The 20,838-nt window shown below is 34.4% G+C and overlaps 1 protein-coding gene across 1 annotated transcript in view; it reads right to left on the reverse strand.

The window, feature by feature from the left end:
• LOC113050200 (N-terminal EF-hand calcium-binding protein 1) overlaps nucleotides 1-19,632 on the reverse strand; it is a 32,709-nt gene extending 13,077 nt beyond the window's left edge. The window contains exons 1-4 of the mRNA XM_026212961.1: nucleotides 19,331-19,632; nucleotides 13,904-13,928; nucleotides 3,131-3,239; nucleotides 63-88 (exon numbers count right to left, since the gene is read on the reverse strand). Of these exons, the coding sequence (XP_026068746.1) occupies nucleotides 63-88; nucleotides 3,131-3,239; nucleotides 13,904-13,928; nucleotides 19,331-19,456 (286 nt within the window). The 5' untranslated portion in view covers nucleotides 19,457-19,632. The remainder of the gene's footprint in view (nucleotides 1-62; nucleotides 89-3,130; nucleotides 3,240-13,903; nucleotides 13,929-19,330) is intronic.
• Between the last annotated feature and the right edge of the window lie 1,206 nt (nucleotides 19,633-20,838).

Genomic DNA, 20,838 nt, shown 5'->3' on the forward strand with positions numbered 1-20,838 from the left:
ACTTGAAACACATCTTCATTTTTTCATTTTCTTCATAATTTAAAGGAATTATCCACTCCTACCTGATAGTTTGTCTGTATCGAGGTTACTGGAAAGAGAAGAGGAGAGAATAAAATGAGTCATGAGAAAAAAGAAAGCCTTAATTGAACTGGAGAAGAGTCAAGGATTGGAAAGCGGAGTCGTTAGCGAGGAGGATGTGTGGGCCGAGTTTTAAAGTGTAAACAGTCCAATTATGCTTCGTTCTGTTCACATCGCAGGGCTGAGGTGATGTTTCTCAGCAGATGGTACTAACTCACAGAGATAATGATCTCGCTAATGGACTAAAATACCAGTCAGATTTACACTAAAGCAGTTTAAATCAATTTAATAAATCATGTGCAAGCAGCTGGTTTCTGCACCGGGAAAGTGTCTGCATTATATTTACATTACTGTATATTGTGCCTGTCTTAAACTGTAGATGTGTTGCTTTCAATATATCTTTTATAAGTATTTCTATATCTAAATGAATCTTTATAAACTCCAAAAGCAAAGAATAACAATTTTTGCACAGTGTGAGCTGGCTGTATAATATTTATTTTATCTGCATAAACTTTATTGCATATCATAGTCTTATAAAGTGTATTGCTAATTTTAGATTTGTTGCCAACAAAAACAAAAAATGAAAAACAGAATTTTATATATAATATATCATATTTAATATTAAATATAAAAGTTGAAAAATTCACATTGCATCATGTTTTTATTTTTAATTGCCCCATAAGATCAATTCTGAATTCACATAATGAACATGAGATTAAATTGAATGCAAAATAATATGCAGTTTAACTACATATTTCTTAATCATATTATTTGCATATTATTAATAATGTAACAAGATATAAATAAAGCCTAAGAAAATATGATAATAAAGATAATAAAACCCAAATATGATAATCTCCATAAAGCATCAGATTACGTACAGTAATATAATATAATAATGTATTTTAAATTATACCACTTTTAATATTAAATCTAAAATCGGAAAAATACACATTGCATCATTTTTTTATTTTATCTTTTATTTACATTTTCTATATAATATTTTAAAATATATAAAATGTAATATTAAATATAAAAGCTTAAAAATACACATTGCATCAAGACACACACTCAAAGGTGAGATACATCTTAAATTCACTCTATAAATATAATACACAAAAGTATCCTGAACTCTAAATCAGAGAAGCAGATAATCACTGTGAGTTACTAGTGTGAAGGAAACATGAGAAAGAATAAATCCCACACCATCCCACACCTTCTGGATTGTTCATTTTTTTAATGCTGAACTTCACATTCATATTCAATGAATTCAGATGCGAACAAATCTAAATACCCCAGTGTGTGTTGTCACATTAAATCGCCATCACAGCCAAAACACAAATATGAAAACAAGAGTCTCGGGCTCCATAATTTGGTTGGATTTGCTTCGAGTGCTCCCTGATAGCATTAATGCAATTTTACTATTTCACTTGTTATTTGATTGAATTGCAGGGACCATATGTCTGTTAACATACAGATGATATATACATATATACATTATTTAATTTAGAATAATATCGATTAATCCAGGTAAACTGTGACACTTTTTGCCACTGAGATGGCTGAGAAAATATAATATTTTGTGTTATAATGTTACAATATATTAAATAATGCGAAGGAATAGCCATTTTTCATATATTGAAAAATGTGACAATATTTGAACTTATACTATGTATGTCATTGTATATTCAATAATACACTTCATAATATATAGATAAAATATGGTAATGTGAGTATAAATATATTTCATCATTATATAGGAACATGTATGTGCAATATAAGCATGGACACAATTCTCTCTCTCTCTCTCTCTCTCTCTCTCTCTCTCTATATATATATATATATATATATATATATATTATATATACATGCATTTATATATTAATCTATAACCAAACATGGTTCATGCATATATTGAAGTATACTGAAAGATCTAAGCGCTAATCTTGCATATATGGAAATTTTAACATTTCTTTTTTTATTATGAAGACATTCACTCTCTGGAATAATGTCTTAATGTTTGCTTGTGCGTCATACTGTTCTGAACGCTCTGCCAAGACTGACATGGAGGAGAATAAATCGTTAAATAAAGTCGTTATTTTTGTTTTCTTTGTGCACAAAAAGTATTCTCATAGCTTCATATTTTTGGGTGAACTAACCCTTTAAAAACACTAACTTGATGGGATTCATACTTTAGCATATCAATTACATTGTTATATATAATTATTTTTATTTTCTGATAGTGTAGTGTTTCTTTAATTAGAAAATGTGACTTGGACATGAATTTACATTTGATTGAGACACACACTCACACACACACACTTCTTAAGTCGTAATGAGAATAGGGGCTGCTTAAAGAGATTCGATTCGAGAGCAGACCTAGACTAATGTACTCCGAGCATCTGAATGCAGTAATTACATGGTGACCATTCTGACTGATTGCAGAACTATGCTTCACTTTCAGAGGAAAATCTGAGCTTGAAACTTTCTCTGTGTGTGTCACAGCTCTGCAATGCGGTTCTTTGTGGAGTCAAATTTGCAGCTTTGTTCCGTCGATGCCTTGGCTTCCCAGAACACATTTCTCACTGCTTTGATTGATACAAGCCACCTCGGGTCACGCTTTGATCCTCCCGCACGTCGACGTTTAGCTGCTTGTTCAGTTTTCGTTCCAGATGCTTTAAAAAGCACAGCGTGCGGTGCGATATAATCGCGCCTCTCTGAAAGGCAACTAATTAGGAAACGAAAAATGTAACATAGCCAAGAATACAGGTCACACAAACTCTGTCTAAACTGTGCGGAGAGTTGACGAAGTATGAACTGCACCCACTGATTGCACACCTTTTCTTGCGTTGTTTTAGCACTTGATTATCTAAAGGAATTATGCAAATAAGATAACGATGCAAAAAGGCATAAGTAATTAGTGCAGGTCGCCTGTGGAGGATGCAACAGTCAGGTGAGTTATAAAAACAGTAATGGTATTTTTAATTATTAAGCACATTAAATGCACCAGAAAAACGATGTTTTGTAAAGAAGTTGTGGTTAAAGTATATACTTGGTTTGCCGTCCATCGATGGAGTAGAAAAGCTCACGCAGCTCGTCGGTTGTCAGGATCCCATCAGCAAAGTAGGCTTTGAACTCCTCGAAGGACAGTTTCCCGTCATCTGCAAGAAGACACAAGAGGAAAGATTTCAGAGAATCAGCAATCGCATCTGTTGCCAAGTTTCCATCCAAGGACTTGATACGCAAAAAACGTAGTTGAGGCATCAGAATGTTTACAGATAAAGCTGGTGTCAATGCTAATTATTGCTAAAATGTCTTCAAAATATTTTTCTGTTTAACTTTAGTTGTCGATGTCGATACTTCACAAAGAACTAGTAATTATTAAAACAAATAAATGACAGAATTAAATATGCATCCATGTTTATATGTTGCTTCCATTAAATCTGTGTTTCTCAGTAATGTTTAAGGATGCGTTAAATGTATTTGGACTTTGGAAATGCCCTGATAAAATCTGAAAAAAATTGATAAAAGTGCTGTTTTTTATTATCAACAAAAATGGTCGACATTGCAGTTTATTTGGACAAAAACCATCCATTTAGACAGAAAGAGACATGCAAAGCCTCCAATCACAGTTTTTTTTTTTTTTTTTTTTTTTTTTTACATGATGTTTAAGGGCGGGTTTAAAAAAAAAAAAAAAAAAAAAAAAAAAAAAGGGTCTACTACACATACATAAAACATCAAATAAACTGCAGAAAAGTGTGCATCCGAATGCAATAAGTACAGATTTCAATAAACAGTTGCTTGTGCATATCTAGTTTATTTCCTCAAACAAAACTGAATATTTTAAATACCTGATCCTACAAACATTGCATACTTGAAATTAGTTCTTCTTCAATCATTGTTCATAATATCAATCCAGTATCTCATGGAGTAGGCAGTTTAATGTGACTCTAAAGCATCACAAAAAGTGTTATTGACTACACATCTCAATAGATGCAGCTATAACAATCTTCCACATAATTTCATCATCATTTAAAAAATTACTGCTGCCATGATGATCAATAAAAACTATACAGGTCTTTTACAAAATGATATTCATTTTACCAACTAACCTTTTATGAGTAGTAATGCCGTAAGTAATTAAATGCATTAACTGCACCAGAAAAATAGCATTGAGTTTTGTAAATGAGTTGCGATACATTAATGCAATGCTGCTTATTGAAAAGTGCATAGTGAAATGGTTGACACCGCAAGTTTATTCTGACAAAAAACACACATTTAGACATGCAAAGTGACCAATCAGTTGATGTTTTGGAGTACGTTTAACTAAAAAAAAAAAAAACTCAATATGGAAATGTGTCCATGCATTAATGCAGATTTCAATAAACAATTTCCTAATGGCCTGGTACAAACCTCTGCACCTTGAGTTTTTAAAAATGGTGATGCAGTCTGGTTAGAGCTTGCAATGTTTGCTAGATCTTTCTAGTTTTGTGTGCAACACGCATCAAACAGTCAGCGAATGCAGGAGAGTCTGAAATACTTCTCCTCAGCCCATGACAAGTGTCTTTATTAGGTCAGATGAACACCTGGCGATGCTATTTACTGACAGAAGACGTCATAGATCAACCTTGATACAGTACGTGAACTACCATCTGCTGTTAGTGCATCTGCTCTTGTTATTAGGTGAAGTAAAGAACGTGTCATCCATCAACAGCCCAAAGAGAAATATACACCACTAAATCAGGAAAGATTTACAATGGTGGACAATTACGCTTAAAGAGCTTTGACTGGATAAAACACTCTAAACTATTAATCAGACGAAAGAAAGCATTGAGTAGACTCATGTTGAGCATTTAGAGACTTAGAAATGAATGTGTCACATTTGATCCAGAAGATTTTAAAGGGTTAAAGAAGTTTAGATGGATATTCAGAGGAAGTTATTACAGTAGCCTGCGTTTGCACCTCTGAGAACTTTTATATTGGAACAGAGAAAAGAAAAGTTTCAGGTATAAATCAAAGCGAGATGCAGTCTGTCTCCAGGGCCAGAGATCAGACGAGAACATCAGTTCACTCCTCTCTGAGAAACAATACAGCCAAAATTAAAGTCAAACACGTATAAAGCACACATTTTGATCTACGAATCAACTATGGATGAACCAGAAGAACAATAATTACGATAAAATGGCTCAAAAGATAAATTGTAAGTGTTCAGACTCGCGATTCTTTCCTGGCGGACGATAAAACAGGAAAGAAAACTAACTAGAAACCACCTTAAAAATCACATATACAGGTTTACTTGATATAAAACTCTTGCACACGTCAGCTAGCCATCCAGTTCACAAATCTGCAGTTTCACTCACACTTCAAAGGCGTTGGATACTTCATTACACGTGAGGCTCATATTCAGTGCATTAGAGCACTGTCCAACGTCTCCAATTAAATCTGACGACCATCTGGGTTCAGTCTCTTCACGACAGACGGTCACTGATCAGACTCTCCGCTGCAGAGCCAAACAGTGACACCTTCTTCATTCTCCATCTTTTGGTAATTAAAGGACACTGAAGCCAGCCAAAGATACACTTAAGAAGAAAACAATGTTTTGACCAGAACCTGAATTATGCTGGAAGAAACGTCAGCACTTTCAGAGCGGAAATAAAGATTGCAGTTTTCTCTCTAGGGATCTTCTGTGAGTGTCTAAATACTAGAAATTTAGTGGGTAGTTAAACTGCATTATACACAAATATGAAACATTTACAACACGGGTAAATCTGTTTTTAAATAACAGTGTGAAATAGTGTGAAATCACAGTCAGTCTGGGTTACTGTCATTGAAATAAATAAAAAAAATTATCAGTTTGCACTATACGAAATATTACACAAAAGTGAAAAATATGATATTAGTACCAGCTGAAAGTTTGGGGTTTGTGAGATTTTTTTTTTTTTTAGTTAGTATTTTTGTTGCCAAACGTGACAAATAATTTTACATTAAATATATATATGAACATGCCAGATTAAAGTGTGGTTTCTAAAATGCTATGGGCCACATCCTCAATCAGATTAAAGCATGAAAATCAGAAACTTAGCACTTTACGGTCTGAACGTATACTACATCAAGCCCGAGTTTGGTCATCGATGGATTGTTAACATTTGCTTTGTTTTCTTGCCTAACATCACCTGAGGTTTCAAGGTCAAAGTTTAATTCTCAGTAATATCTGAAGTTCAGCATGAGCTCCAATCAGCAGCAGACACCGGAGAGACAGGTTTGGCTTTCAGGAGACTGTTATCTTCTCTTATTTAGTCTCAAACTAATGTGCTATTCTGTGTTGTTGCCTGGGGATCAGCAGACCCTAATGCATCTTCCTAAGCGTTTCCCACCCATCCCATGCTGTGCTTCAAACACATTTCCTTCAGCGAGGGTGGAGCAGTGTGAAAGAACGTCGTCTGGTACAGTTACTTCAGGGATCTATTCTGTTAAAGCCTGATTTGTTTTCCCTCACACACATCTGCACTTTTCAAACATTTACTATTGGTTTTAGACATTTAAAAAACATTTTAAAACAGTTCATTTGCATGCACCTTTGGGTTGTTTTAAAACTAAATTCACTAAAGAAATTAATGCAAATCATTGTGCAAACATACACTAAATTTTTGACATTGCACGTATCAACACAAAATCCGTTAAATTAGCCCTTTAATAGTTCTCCCAAAACTATAAAGATTTTCTGCAAATGTCCTCATGTTTCAGGCCATCCAAGAGGTTTATTTCTTCATCAGATTTGGAGAAATGTAGCATTGCATAACTTGCTCACCAATGAATCCTCAGCAATGAATGGGTGCCGTCAGAATGAGAGTCCAAACAGCTGATAAAAACATCACAATAATCCACAGCACTCCAGTACACCAGTTAACATCTGGAGAAGACAAAATATGCGTGTTTGTAAGAAACACTTGTGGACTATTGTGATGTTTTTATCATCTCTCATTCTGACGGCACCCATTCACTGCAGAGCATCCATTGATGAGACACTGATGCAATGCTACATTTCTCCAAATCTGATGAAGAAACAAACTCATCTACATCTTGGATGACCTGAGGGAGAGCACATATACAGCCAGGAGATGAATATAAAACCTCCATTAGCGATTCTGTCAAAGTCACCAGGTGTTCACCAGCGACCGACCCAGCAGTCCATCCAGAACCTGCCCCGAGGTTCAATAGCAGACAAACGGCTCTTTTCTCTTGCCCACGTCTGTCCAACGCTGTAAGGATCCAAAATAATTGCCAAGAGTTTCTTTGAGGCTAAAACATATATTACATCTCACAGCTGTCACAATGGGAGAAAAGGCTGAATGTCAGTCTGAAGGAGACTTTCTAAGACATTCATTCCGTGCGATGGAGGTCTGACAGAATAAAACAGAGAAAATTATAATTCATTCTTTATCTCGCCATGAACACGACCTCAAGGCTTCAGTAAATCATCAAGACTGTATTCAAATAAAAAAGCAGCAGGTGGTCAAACTTAAAGCTTTTTAAATGCATACATAACACATACATTTAAATAGATTATGAGCATTTTGGATGCATAAATATTCATTTGTGTATCAGTGACACAATTACCCTGTAGTAACGAGACACTGCGAACAACAACCAGAGATGCATGTGAATATTTCATGCCTAAAGTAGTTTGATTTCCACACGAGAGAAAAAAAAAAAAACAGTATTTCAATAATTTAAAGCACATTTTTTAATCTATTCTTTGTACACAGGAACTGCTTTTTTTCTGAAGACAAGGTTCAAAGGGAAATTCTTTCACATTAAAAACGGGAGAGAGGCAAAGTTGGATTTGGATTCCAGAGGACAGTCTCTTCTGTGCGAGCTGCCATGGTGATGCTTCTTTAAGCTCTTTCTCATTCGGTGGCTCTCGTTGGAGAATTGCAGTTTTCACATGTCATTTTTCATCTTACTATGGCTGTCGGATAAGCTTTACTGCTCAGAACAGATATGAAAAAAGGGCCAATTTTTAAAGATATTTCAACTCAAGCTAAGGTAAGAAATGCATTACCTTGAAAAATGACCTATAGCACAAAAATAAAATAAAAACGAATATGACTTGATATGCAAGGATGTTGCTATGGTGTTCTGAATGCATGGTTGCTTACCAGTGATTCAATGATCCATTCATAAAGATTTGCTTTGTGTCTAAATGAATCTGCTGTTTTGAATGAATCATTTGAGCCAGTGATTCAATTATCCGTTCGTTATGACAATCACTTGCATCGTTTCTAAGTGAATTAGCCATTTTGAACAAATCGTATGAATGAATGAGTCAATGAATCACTCATTGAGACAGGGACTTGCCACCACCTACAGGACGTTTCCGTGTCATATTTATTCATCCACGACAGGCCTAAATTAGCTAAAGTACCAGCACAAAAAGACACTCATTAAAATATTGTTTAATGACCAATATCAGCATGATTTTTCCCCCAAAACATATTTTTTTGTAAGTATCGCACAGCCCTAATTTTAGCCTCTGCATCCTCATAAACACACTCATCTTTCCTCTCCAGTTCTGAGAGGATTTCTCCACGCACTGCTAATTCTACCAGCAGCACCGTCAGATTGAGTCAACAGATGCAACAAACACTGTGAAACACCACCCAATCTGTCTGCTTGTCTGAGAGCGAGGAATTAAGAGGGGATTGAAAGGAAGAAGGATGAGAAAGGATGGAAAAATGATGAATATAATACAGACGGACAGAAAGCTAGAACATTTTCATTTGATTTGGGGAAGGAAGATGCAGAAGAGCAGAAGGGAAATGAGGTGGATGTATGTGAAGAGAGAGTCACGGTGGGCGTTCACAGCCTGTTTTGTCTCTCTTAGACCATTTTCGTTACATTCCCCCACATTCTCATTCCCTCTGTGTCTGTGCTGACAGCTCCAGTTTTGCTTGACGTGCCATTTGTCATTGATTGGCCAGCAGATGCTGAAACTGACCTTCTTTCAGGCAATCCGTTTCTGATACATAACACAGACGACTGTGGGGGTGACACAGTTAGAAGAACTACATACCACAACAATAATATCGAAGCGGTTGAAGCTGCAGTTTAATTGCAAATCTGTAGCAAACAAAACTGCTAAATAATGACTGTTTTCAAACAGGTTTCATAAACATTACTACCTCTTCTACACTGCTCCATGCCTGTCATTGGTCAGTCAAACATATAGCTCCGCCCCCAAACTCATACCATTGGTTGAGCAGTTTTTGGTCTGCAGATGAATGTTAACTCATGAAGTTAAACTACCAATAACTGATTATAAAATCACCGGCAACTATTCGAACGTATATACAGTTAAACATAACTGTTAACTAGTTTAGTAAGAGTTCATTAAAGCATTGAAATCAACAAGCAATGGTCTAAATCTGCCATTGATGGATGCTTTAAAGTTTAAATAACCTAACTATGCCCATAAGTTTTCTTACATAGCAGATAAAATTTCAGCATATATTCAAACAATTTAGCAAATTATTAATTATTAATAGGCCTTTTTTGCCAATGCTGATACAATTATCTTGAACTGAAGTAAAGTAAAATAAATTAAATATAAATATTTAAATTAAATTAAATATTTAAATTAAATTAAATTAAATTAAATTAAATTAAATTAAATTAAATTAAATTAAATTAAATTAAATTAAAAATTAAAATGTTTTATTTAATTTAAATATAAATAATTTTAATATAAATATTAGATTAAAAACTTAAAAAACAATAATGAAATTGTAATTAGATATATAATCCTTTCCTCAAAGTGAAATTTCGAAGTTTAACAGAAAAGCTGGCTTTAGAAAGGACCGGCACAGGCCTGTGGGAGAGAGTTTATTAACTAGTGTAGTGTGAGGCAGGATGGGCTAGCTTTGACTCAGCTTCTAATCTTTAGTTGCTGAGCTCAAAATCCTCACAGAAGAGCTGAAGCTCGACTAAAAGCTCAGTTTATTCTCGAGAGGAGAATAACAGCCAAACTGTTATTATTTCCCACTTGTCTAACTCAGTGCTCTACTTAGCAACTGCACTCTAGTTGAGCACCAACAGCTCACTGAATCAATGCTTTCTCATCTATTATTGGCTGATCAAATGCAACTCAAATTCAACTTGGGAGATATTTAAAAATGTCTCAGGTTAAGTGTGTAACAATGGTTCCCTAAAGTGAATGAAATGCTGCGTTGGAACGCCTCGGCATGATATGTGTGGAATCAGTCCAATGGAGAAGTGAGATGTCACGAGCGAAGTGACATGTGTAACCAGTAAGCTTAAAAGTGCACCCTGCAAAGTCTATGTTAGCTTCTGATAGGACGAAGTAAGCGCCTGCAGGGAGTATGCATGGAGATGCAATGTCTTGTTCCCTTTTGGGAACCATTGTTACATACATAACCTGAGACGTTCCCCATCAGGGAACTCGAGCTGCATTAGAATGTTTGGGAACAAGAGAGAGAGTCTACTAAGGGAACCAGACTCTCTGGCCTGAAGCGGATGGCCGACAAGGAACGACCGACCAAACACAAGCAGTTTCTTCCTTGCTCTTTTATCTAGTTTGGAGTGGCATACTGATCCAGGAAGGCTCTGCGTTGTACCAAATATCTTCCACTTCTTAATAATAGACTTTTAAATGTTTTTGTTTCCATCTCCTGACCTGTGCCTGTCCACAACTTTATCCTGGAGATCTTTTGATGGGTGCCCATAGTTGATTGTTTGCTTCAGTTGCACTACCAAGGGCTGAGATGCTCCATGACAGCTCTTTACATGCTGAGCTAATCGAAATGAGCACAGCGGATCACAGCTGAAAGTCACATGGCTTTGTGTGCCATTGAGAAGAGTTTACACGTCATTTTAAGGAGGGGTGGATCCTTTTTCCCACTCACTGATCCTGTTTATTTATGTATTCTGATATGTTGGTGTAATATCTCTCACTTGTATGTTATAAGATGCACTGAGTAAATACAGCCGGATAAAACAAAAACTGTCCATCAACATTTCAGGCAGCAAAGCAACAAAATGTGATTATTTTGGTGGTGGTGGTTGCTATACCCACTGTGTGTGTGTTTTGTGTGTATACATATATATTAGGGCTGGTAATTTAACATGTTAATTAGATTAATTAATTAATTATGGAGAAAAATAACGTGTTAAAATTATTAACGCATTTAACGCACTTGCCCCGTCCCAGAAATATATGGATCATCTGCCATTTAATAGTCGATCGATGACTAATGAGGCAGAGCAACAACGTGATGGAGCCTGGAAAATGTCTCTAAAATTCAAGATATGGGGCAAAATGCCCCTGTTTGAGATTGTGTCTCATATTTACATCCCATATTTAAGAAATATCACAAGAGAAGTAGGCTAAGTGCAATCACACGAGTGCAAATGTGATACTCATCTTATACAACAGTTCATTAAGAAGTTAATATTGCGTTAATTTAGAGACAACGTTGACTGTTTTGCTCAATTTTGCCAACCAACATATAAAGATAAATCAGAACTGATCATCCCCGAGCAACCCACAGCGGCTTTTCATTTCTAATCCACGTTTTGAATGAATTTGGTGAACCATTTGGCGTGTTAAACCATTGGCCGTCGTCATGTTGGCTTTGAAGCGGCGCTGCACAGACCGAACGGTGTATGACATCAAAGTATCACGAAAGCGATTCAGAAGCACAAGGAGTCATCTGCTCTCTAAGCTCTTGCGGTTCTTTGATGTCACACCGATTTGTCTGATGGTGATGATCCTCTTCAATTCGAACAAGCCTAATGATTCAATAAACCATTCATAAAGAACCATTTACGTCACTCCTGAAGCAATCAGCAATTTGAACGAATCAAATGAATGAATAAATGACTTAATGACTTTATCATTAAGATATTTACCACCACCTACTGGCAGTTTTAGTTTATTTCATTAAATAAATAATACAATAATATTTTCATATTGATAATATTAAAAATAAGAAAATATATTATTAAAGTTATAGTTCACCCAACCAAAAATGACTGAATGATTAACTAATCACCACATTGTGTAATAAATTAGATTCATATTTTTAATCACTTACAAGCCCTAATATATATACTGTATATAGAACTACATACCACAACAATAATATCGAAGCGGTTGAAGCTGCAGAGTGTAATTGCAAATCTGTAGCAAACAAAACTTCTAAATAATGACTGTTTTCAAACAGGTTTCATAAACATTACAACCTCTTCTACACTGCTCCATGCCTGTCAGTCAAACACATAGCTCCGCCCCCAAACTCATACCATTGGTTGAGCAAGTTCTGTGTGGTTGCTAGGATGTCTAGGTGGTTGCTGGGTGCTGTAAGTGGTTGCTATGGTATCCTAGAAGGTTGCTATGGTCATCTAGGTGGTCACTAAGGTGTTCCTTTTTTCAACATTTTGTGCAACTGAGATGGCAAAGGTACATGTTAGAGGTCTGTTCAAATCACTAACTCACAGTAACACTGACGCAGCCTCAGCAAAGCCCAATAATTATGGCTTTTACACAGCACTTTCTCTCTCTGCCGCTCTAATATTCTCCCACTCCACTTCTCTTTCAACTGCTCTCCTTCTTTGGCAATGATGAGAGCATGATTGAAGTGGCAAGAAGGTAATTGACATTCTGTAACAATGATAATGACCTCTGAAAGGACTGTGCTGCCCCGGTGACAGACACTCATTTCTGATTTGTTTGGACAGTGCATCGTTCTGTTCATTTGGCCCTCTCCCACTTCGTGCATTACAGGCCTTTCAAGAATAAAAAGCATTTTGTGAAAGGCTGGCTGTTGGCTCCGGCTCAGATTAACCAGTGGGCCACCCGCACATGTGCCTGAGGGACTCCGATTACTCCGTGGCTTCAAACTCTCACAGATATTACGCATCCTGAATAAAAATGAAAGAATGTAGTTTTTTTGCAACCGGCAATTTTAGCATTCCCAGAAATTACAAAACATTTTCAGCTCATTGTCCAAATTAAGATCTGAGTCTGTTCCACCAACAATGCCAAAATTAAAGAGAACAAATTATGCCCCTTTTTACAAGATCATAAGAGATATTCATCTTACAATAACCCACAGATTATTCATTATACTATGCCAATAATATATATTTTTTTATCATAATCAAAAACATTTGTGCATGTCTTTAAATGCAAATGAATCACTTCAGAATCAAGCTGGAAGCAGTAGGTCATCTGGGTACTTTTGTCTACTTTTTTATAACTACTGTGAATTCGGACATACTTCTTGTTTTTCACTTACTAAATAGTGGAGAAGTATGCAATTTTGGATGTAGCCACCATTTTAAGACACACTGTGTACACTTAATTATGTTCAAAAACAATATAAAATGCATTTTGCATACATTTGATCAAATGTATAATTTGAAAGCTCTGGATAAAAACTCTACCGAATGCATGAATGTAAATGTTGAGAACTCAATATGAACTTTTTTCACGATTAAATGATTAATTTTGTTGCCTCATCTGTGTCGTTGTGTCTCATGTCTCCTTTTTTTATAGGAAAAAAATCTGAGACACTGTCAAACTCATTTATTCAAATGCACGCACACTCAGAAAGACTGTCAACCAATGCATCAGGATATTCATGCAAAATGCAACCTATTTATTTACAGTGACTAAGCAAAAACAAAAAATGCTTTTCATTCCATTGATTTGAATGGGAATTACGACTTCCAGTTGAACCGCCGTGCAAAAGTAATGAAAAAAAAAAAACACTTCAAAATTGACATCTAAAAAGGTCACACTCACCGTTTTTGTCAGCTCGACGGAAAATCTGTGAAGAGATAAAGATGGAAAAAACATTCAATGGCCAGTTTACCAACGTGAGCAGCATTCAGAAGCATAGGGGACTCATGGAAATGCTCAGTGCTGATCAATACCAAAAATAATTTGGCCTGAATGTCTTTAATGAACTGCCCCTTTAGAGCTTTGCTGTGTTCCTCTGCAACACTGATGGAACGTGACATTATAACTGAGATGCCTTATAAAGCCTGTTAGATACAGAAACAAACAAGCCATGCTCTCAAAAACCGTCCACATGCACTTTGACTATAAGAGAAAGTTACGGGTGCATCCTGGGATGCTTCTTAACAATATATTGGAGGAAAATGTATGCTCCTCCCTTCATGATGCTTTCTGCTCCGAATAATTCACTTCTGCTCATCAAAGCTTGGTTTTAAAATACAGTAAAAACAGTAATATTGTGGAATATTATTACAAATTAATATGACTGTTTTCTATGTGAATTTCTGTTAAAGTGTACGTTATTTCTCTGTATTTTCAGCTCCAGTCCTCAGTGTCACGTGATCTTCAGAAATCATTCTAATATGATGATTTACTCCTCGAGAGAAACATTTCTGATTATCATCAATGTTGAAAACAGTTAAATATAAATATTTTTTGTGAAAACCGTGGTTCCTTTTATTTTTCACGATCCATTGATAAAGAGCAAATTTAAAAGTTTAAGAGTTTATTTGAAATATAATTTTTTGTAGCATTATAAATGTCTTTACTGTAACTTTCCTTAATGCATCCTTGCAGAATAAATTATTCTGTCACCAAACTTTTGAATGTTAGTTTTATAAATAAATGCATATGTATGCACAATTTATGTTTGCCTAAAAATACATTTCAAGCTTTTCAGCAGAAGCCTTCAGATAATTTTTTTGTAAGTTTATGAAAACCATGTTTACAATCCTCAGTCTTCACTTATAACACATTACCTGCAGTCTCTGATTATCCTATGAGTGTATAAGTGAAGGCTGCATGCAATGGTCTGATATATATATATATATATATATATATATATATATATATATATATATATATATATATATATATATATTGCAGAAAGCTGCATGTTCAGTTCTTTTAGCACCGCACAGGTACTTTAGATATTTAATTTCACCTGTCCATTTGAAATAAAATAATTTTATTAACAAATATCATATGTGATATTTGATAGTAATGCATTGTTTATGTATTTGAATAATTCCTGACCTCTTATGCAAAAGTATGACCTTTTCATCACAAAGTTTTGAAAATATTTCTCAGAAGTTCTGCTAATATTTTCTTTTTCTAATGATCTTTTTAAACATTTATGTAGTTCTGGTCTTTCTCTGAGTTTCTCTTCTAGAATCTTCTTTTACTTTTTACATCGGCCTGTTTATTATATCTTATAAATCTTACAGCAAAAACGAGCAAAACAAAGGATGATGGAATGCTACATTTCTCCAAAATAAGTTCATCTGAAGAAACAAACGTAGATGGATTGAGGATGTTTGAGGAAACTCTTTTTGTAACATTTCTAAATAAACGTGCAGTTTCGCAAGCTTGATGAAATACAAACAACTTACTAAACACAGCTAACTAACTTGCAGAATTAAAATGTCATTCAGACAAATGGTATTAACTAAAACCAATAGTTGGATCAAAAGGTATAATATACTTTGTTTATGAAGAGCAGGTCACATCTCTGTTGATGCTCAACTTTATTTAACACAATAAGGTTTGTAAAAGTCAGATGTGCGATAGTGCATTGCCAAAAGATAAGTGTAGGATAATGCATCATTAACAATGTTGTTTAAAGGTCATCTGAGCTTCCTGTCGAGAGATCGTTTCCAATGGCTCTCTGGCAGGTGTTGAGTCAGTGGGGAGACACGGGTCCTACTGACTCCGTTCACTAGAAAGACAACAAACGATTCACAAAGCACAATACCAGTTGAGTTACGGCTTATAAATAGGCTTGACAGCATCTTAGTTCATCTAAATCTCTTTCTCCTTCAGAGTCCACGGTTTAGTGTGAGCGCATAAGAGCTTCAAACACGGGCCGAGGGAATTATAAGAAGCTGTTTGCTCTTCTCATGTCTGTCAGCTTGAGAAATTTAGGATATGGACCCTAGAAAGATTGGTAATTACAGCCTCGGGGAGCGAATAATACCTCCCACAAACACAGCCTCTGTACTTTTATTGACAAAAGCTAGTTTTAAAGTTATTTATATATAACTATAATATTTTAATTAGCAGATAATGTACCTCTTTATTTATTTTTTTTTTTTTGTCAATGTGGGTCACTTATCCCTAGGGGATATATTTTTTTTTTTGCTAAAAATCTCTCTGATATACATACATATATTAAACATAGTGTCATATGAAGTAAAAACTTGTATTAATAAACCTATAAAAAATGGAGCAATTTCAAATATCTTGTTCATACAAGTTTTTGACATGAACATGAATATCCATCCTAAAACCTGTCCATACATGTTCATAATATATAAGTAAATATAAAAAATATATAAAAACATAAAGATTTTTTTTTTTTTTTTTTTTGCATATATGTTGTTTTATATAGTTATAATAATATAGTTGCATATACAGTACAGACCAAAAGTTTGGAAACATGACTATGTTTAATGTTTTTGAAAGAAGTTTCTTCTGCTCATCAAGCCTGCATTTATTTGATCAAAAATACAGAAAAACAGTAATATTGTGAAATATTATTACAACTTAAAATAATAGTTTTCTATTTGAATATACTTTAAAATAATAATTTATTCCTGTGATGCAAAGCTGAATTTTCAGCATCATTCCTCCAGCTTCAGTGTCACATGTAACATCAGTCGATCACATGATCATTTAGAAATCATTCTAATATTCTGATTTATTATGAGTGTTGGAAACAGTTCTGCTGTCTAATATATTTGATCAATAAAAGGTTCAAAAGAACTGGATTTATTAAAAAAAAAATAATAATAATATATTTTCTTTACTATCACTTTTTATCAATTTAACACATCCTTGCTGAATAAAAGTATTGATTTTATTTAAAAAAAAAAAAAAAAAAAAAAAATTCTGACCCCAAATTACTGACAAGTAGTGTATAACGTTATAAAAAAAAAAATTATATTTAAAAAACAAAGCTTTTTTTACTTTTTTTATTCATCAAAGTATCCTAAAAAAGTATCACGTTCTGAAAAAATATTAAGCAGCAGAACTGTTTCCAACTTTGATAATGAATCATCATATTAGAATGATTTCTAAAGGATCATGTGATAATGATCCTAAAAATTCAGCTTTGCATCACAGAAATGAATGAAAATATAAAGTATAATAAATTTAAAAACTATTATTTTAAATTGTAATAATATATCACAATATTATATTTTTTTCTGTATTTTTGATCAAATAAATACAGGCTTGATGAGCAGAAGAAACTTCTTTCAAAAACATTAAAAATAGTATTGTTTCCAAACTCTTGGTCTGTACTGTATATATAAATAAAAATATTGTTGACAGATATGGTTGCTACATATACCATATAATTAATCATTATATTGATTTTATTAACACATGTACATTTGTACATTTCTCTAGCGGGATTTTATATATAAACTTATGAACTTATATTTTCATCTAACCAGAGAATTCATGAATGTGAAAATTATATGTAGCCTTAGGTAACATGGTATTATACTGTATATGCCATTACATTTCTGTTCATTACATGCATGCTTCTATTTTAATTCCAGAATGTGCAATGCCTTAGCAACCACTGAGAACGTTCTAGCAACACACTAAAACACTCTGGAATGCTGTGAGTTTTTGCATTTACAGGTATCTATTCATTAAATGTAAAACTCAAGTTTCGTGATGTTGTACTGCACAGAAACTGACAGGAGAAAGCTCGGTAGTAGTTTCTGCAATATTAAATTTCATGCATAATTCTACATCCTGATGACAAATTCATAAGTAAGAGATTTTTGAAATGACATGATCTGAAATGCAAGGCAAAAGACAGCAACGTTAGAAATCGTCTCTTTAATGAAACTATGAGAATATATGACAGAATCATACGCTATGATCAGTCTGCGCTTGAACAGACTGAATTCTTCCAAGCAGCACAGTAACATTAATCATGATATATATCAGGACTGTCAGAAAACTTTGCTGTGATGATTAAAGATATGCAACTTTTCTTCCCCAAGTGCATTCTAAAGGAGGAATGCTTAAGATACAAACACAATGCTTTGACTTTTTTATCTCCCAAATGCACACGTCGAGCTCTTCATTTGCAGACAACAAAAGCTGGAGCTGCGTATAAAGTCAACATAGAATGTCTAATATAATGTGAAACTATGTAAAAAAAATGTAGGATGGGACCCAAAAAAGATGTAGTCTCACAGACAGAGCAAGTTAATGCTTTTTAATTAAAGAGTGCACTAATGAATCATGCAAAAAAAGACAAGGAAGATGTGCTAAATAAGGTCAGTTTTGAGGACAAGAGCACGCACACACACATACACACATCCTCTCTGTTGTCGAACCCCTTCTAAGACAGCTTACTTAACCCTGCTGAGAGAACATCTGCAACTTTTTATCTGTCACTAACACGACTGCACACAGCCCTAAAGATGCTGAAGCAGGTATACTGCCTTTACATTAAACACATCCACAATACATGCAATAAACATGCAAGATAGATGATTCAAAATACAATTTATATTGATGACACCCTCGACTATTTTCTTCTAAAAGCTCCACTTGATAATGATTTTCATGTATATGAGCACAAAAAGAAACATGCAAACACATCCCAAATCTATCCAAAGGATTACATCGCATTGCATTGAAGAAAATATAGAAATCATGATTTCAGCAAATATGATTCACCAGTAGCTGCTGCAATTTTTTCACTGTACAGAATAAATGCATAAAAGCATCAAAATCACTATGCATGAATGACATTTATGATTGAATGTGAGAGGGACAAAGAAAGACATTTCAACTATTTATGTTTATATGCATATCGAAGCCTCAATATTACAAATACATTAGGCCTAAATGTTAATGTGTAAATGAGCTATATATCCTATATCGTAGACTATAGTAGCCTATATACTGGCTATCTGATGTTACAATGGAAGTCTAAAAAGAAGACATGACAATGCATTTGGATTTCCTTATTGTGCTGGATAATAAGCGCCTGATCAATTATTTATTCCCCAAACTGTATAACAAGCAATGCATTACAGCACAGAAGATTAAATTGTCATATGTGCATAACCAACACCTCTCTCTGTCCTATATGATTTGAAGTGAGTGCCACAGTGACTTGTCTTCTTGGGTTCAAGGTGAATGTTTGCATGGTCAGTGACCGATTGTTTTGCTACTTACATCGTGAAAGATGGACAGTCCGTGAACCGCATCCTGCATCTGATGCTGCTGCTGCTGTTTGGAGCGGAGATGCTCGCGCTTCGCCGACTGGAGACACATCGTGATCATCTCGGTGCATGCCAACATCTTTAAACGAGCTGTTCAAGAATTTAGAAAGAAGATTATGCACTTAATGACACCGGTATATAAGCAGAACTAGCAGTGAATGAGATCGGAGCTGGTGTGTGAACAGCAACACGGCGCTTGTCTTCTGTGGAGAGAGCTGCTGATGCTGAGGAGGAACACTAGTGAATGCCAAAGAATCGTTCTTTTGACTGAACCGGTTCTTTTGAATGATTCGTATGAACTGATTCGAAAAGCGCTTGTGAATCACTCGCCTAAAACCTTTGTAGGTTTTTTTCTTCTTCTCTGTCTGTTGAGCAGATTTATGGCGTGATGAAGAGATATATTCAAAATCATCTCAGTAAAGAACTTTAACTATGTGCAAACTAGTGCATGTTTAACTGATGGACAAAACGAATCAATGCATCTTTATTATAGCAACGATTCACTAAAATGCGGGAAATGCGCGGAAATGATTCAGACTTCCAGGATCTTTCTCCACATCTTTGGATGCTGATTGGTCCAGCAAGTAGTTCAATGCACATCACTCCCTTGACTCGTTTTAGGACAAATCCATTTATGTTATTTACAGCAATTTATTGAATGATACGACACGTTATTACAATAAACGTTAACATTAAAGATTAAACATTAAATAAAAATGTGATAAAATGTCGTCTAAACAGTATTTTAAATGTCCTCAGTTCAGCATTGAGAACCACCATTATAATAAAATACACATTCAAAGTATTCTCATGGTATACCAAAGTAAAAAAAAGAATAATAATAAACACCATGGTATTTAAAAACAGACAACAGTTACTTTTTTATTGATTATGTATTATTCACAAAATAGCAATAAATAATTCATCATTTATTGATTCTCCAAAATTCATTTTTAAAATTCTTATACACTCTTATACACAGAAAGTCTTCCAGTTATGTGTAAAATCACAAGCATTTGACCTCTGGATTCACAAAACATATTTCAAATGTTTCAGCAAATTTCACATCATTTATTATTTACATGTAATGCAGGCATTCACAAACTTCTTTGTCATCTGAACATCTTTCACCTCAATATATTTACCTGAGATTTTAAAAGAAATATTTAATAATTAAGTATCACATTTGCATGTTCAAGGTTCTCTGACACACAGGTAAACACATAAAACATATATATATATATATATATATATATATATATATATATATATATATATATATATATATATATATATATATATATATATATATGTAGTATTATAGAACTGGTTTTATATTTCAAAGTAGTATTATTACCAATTCCTGCCCTGATAAACAGCGCCATCTCGTGGAAGAACAAACAAATAAAAAAATATGTTAAGAAATCAATGACCACCTCATTCTGACGTACACACGCACAC

Source organism: Carassius auratus, chromosome 31, assembly GCF_003368295.1.
Source record: "Carassius auratus strain Wakin chromosome 31, ASM336829v1, whole genome shotgun sequence".
In the NCBI taxonomy this organism is placed as follows: Eukaryota; Metazoa; Chordata; class Actinopteri; order Cypriniformes; family Cyprinidae; genus Carassius; species Carassius auratus.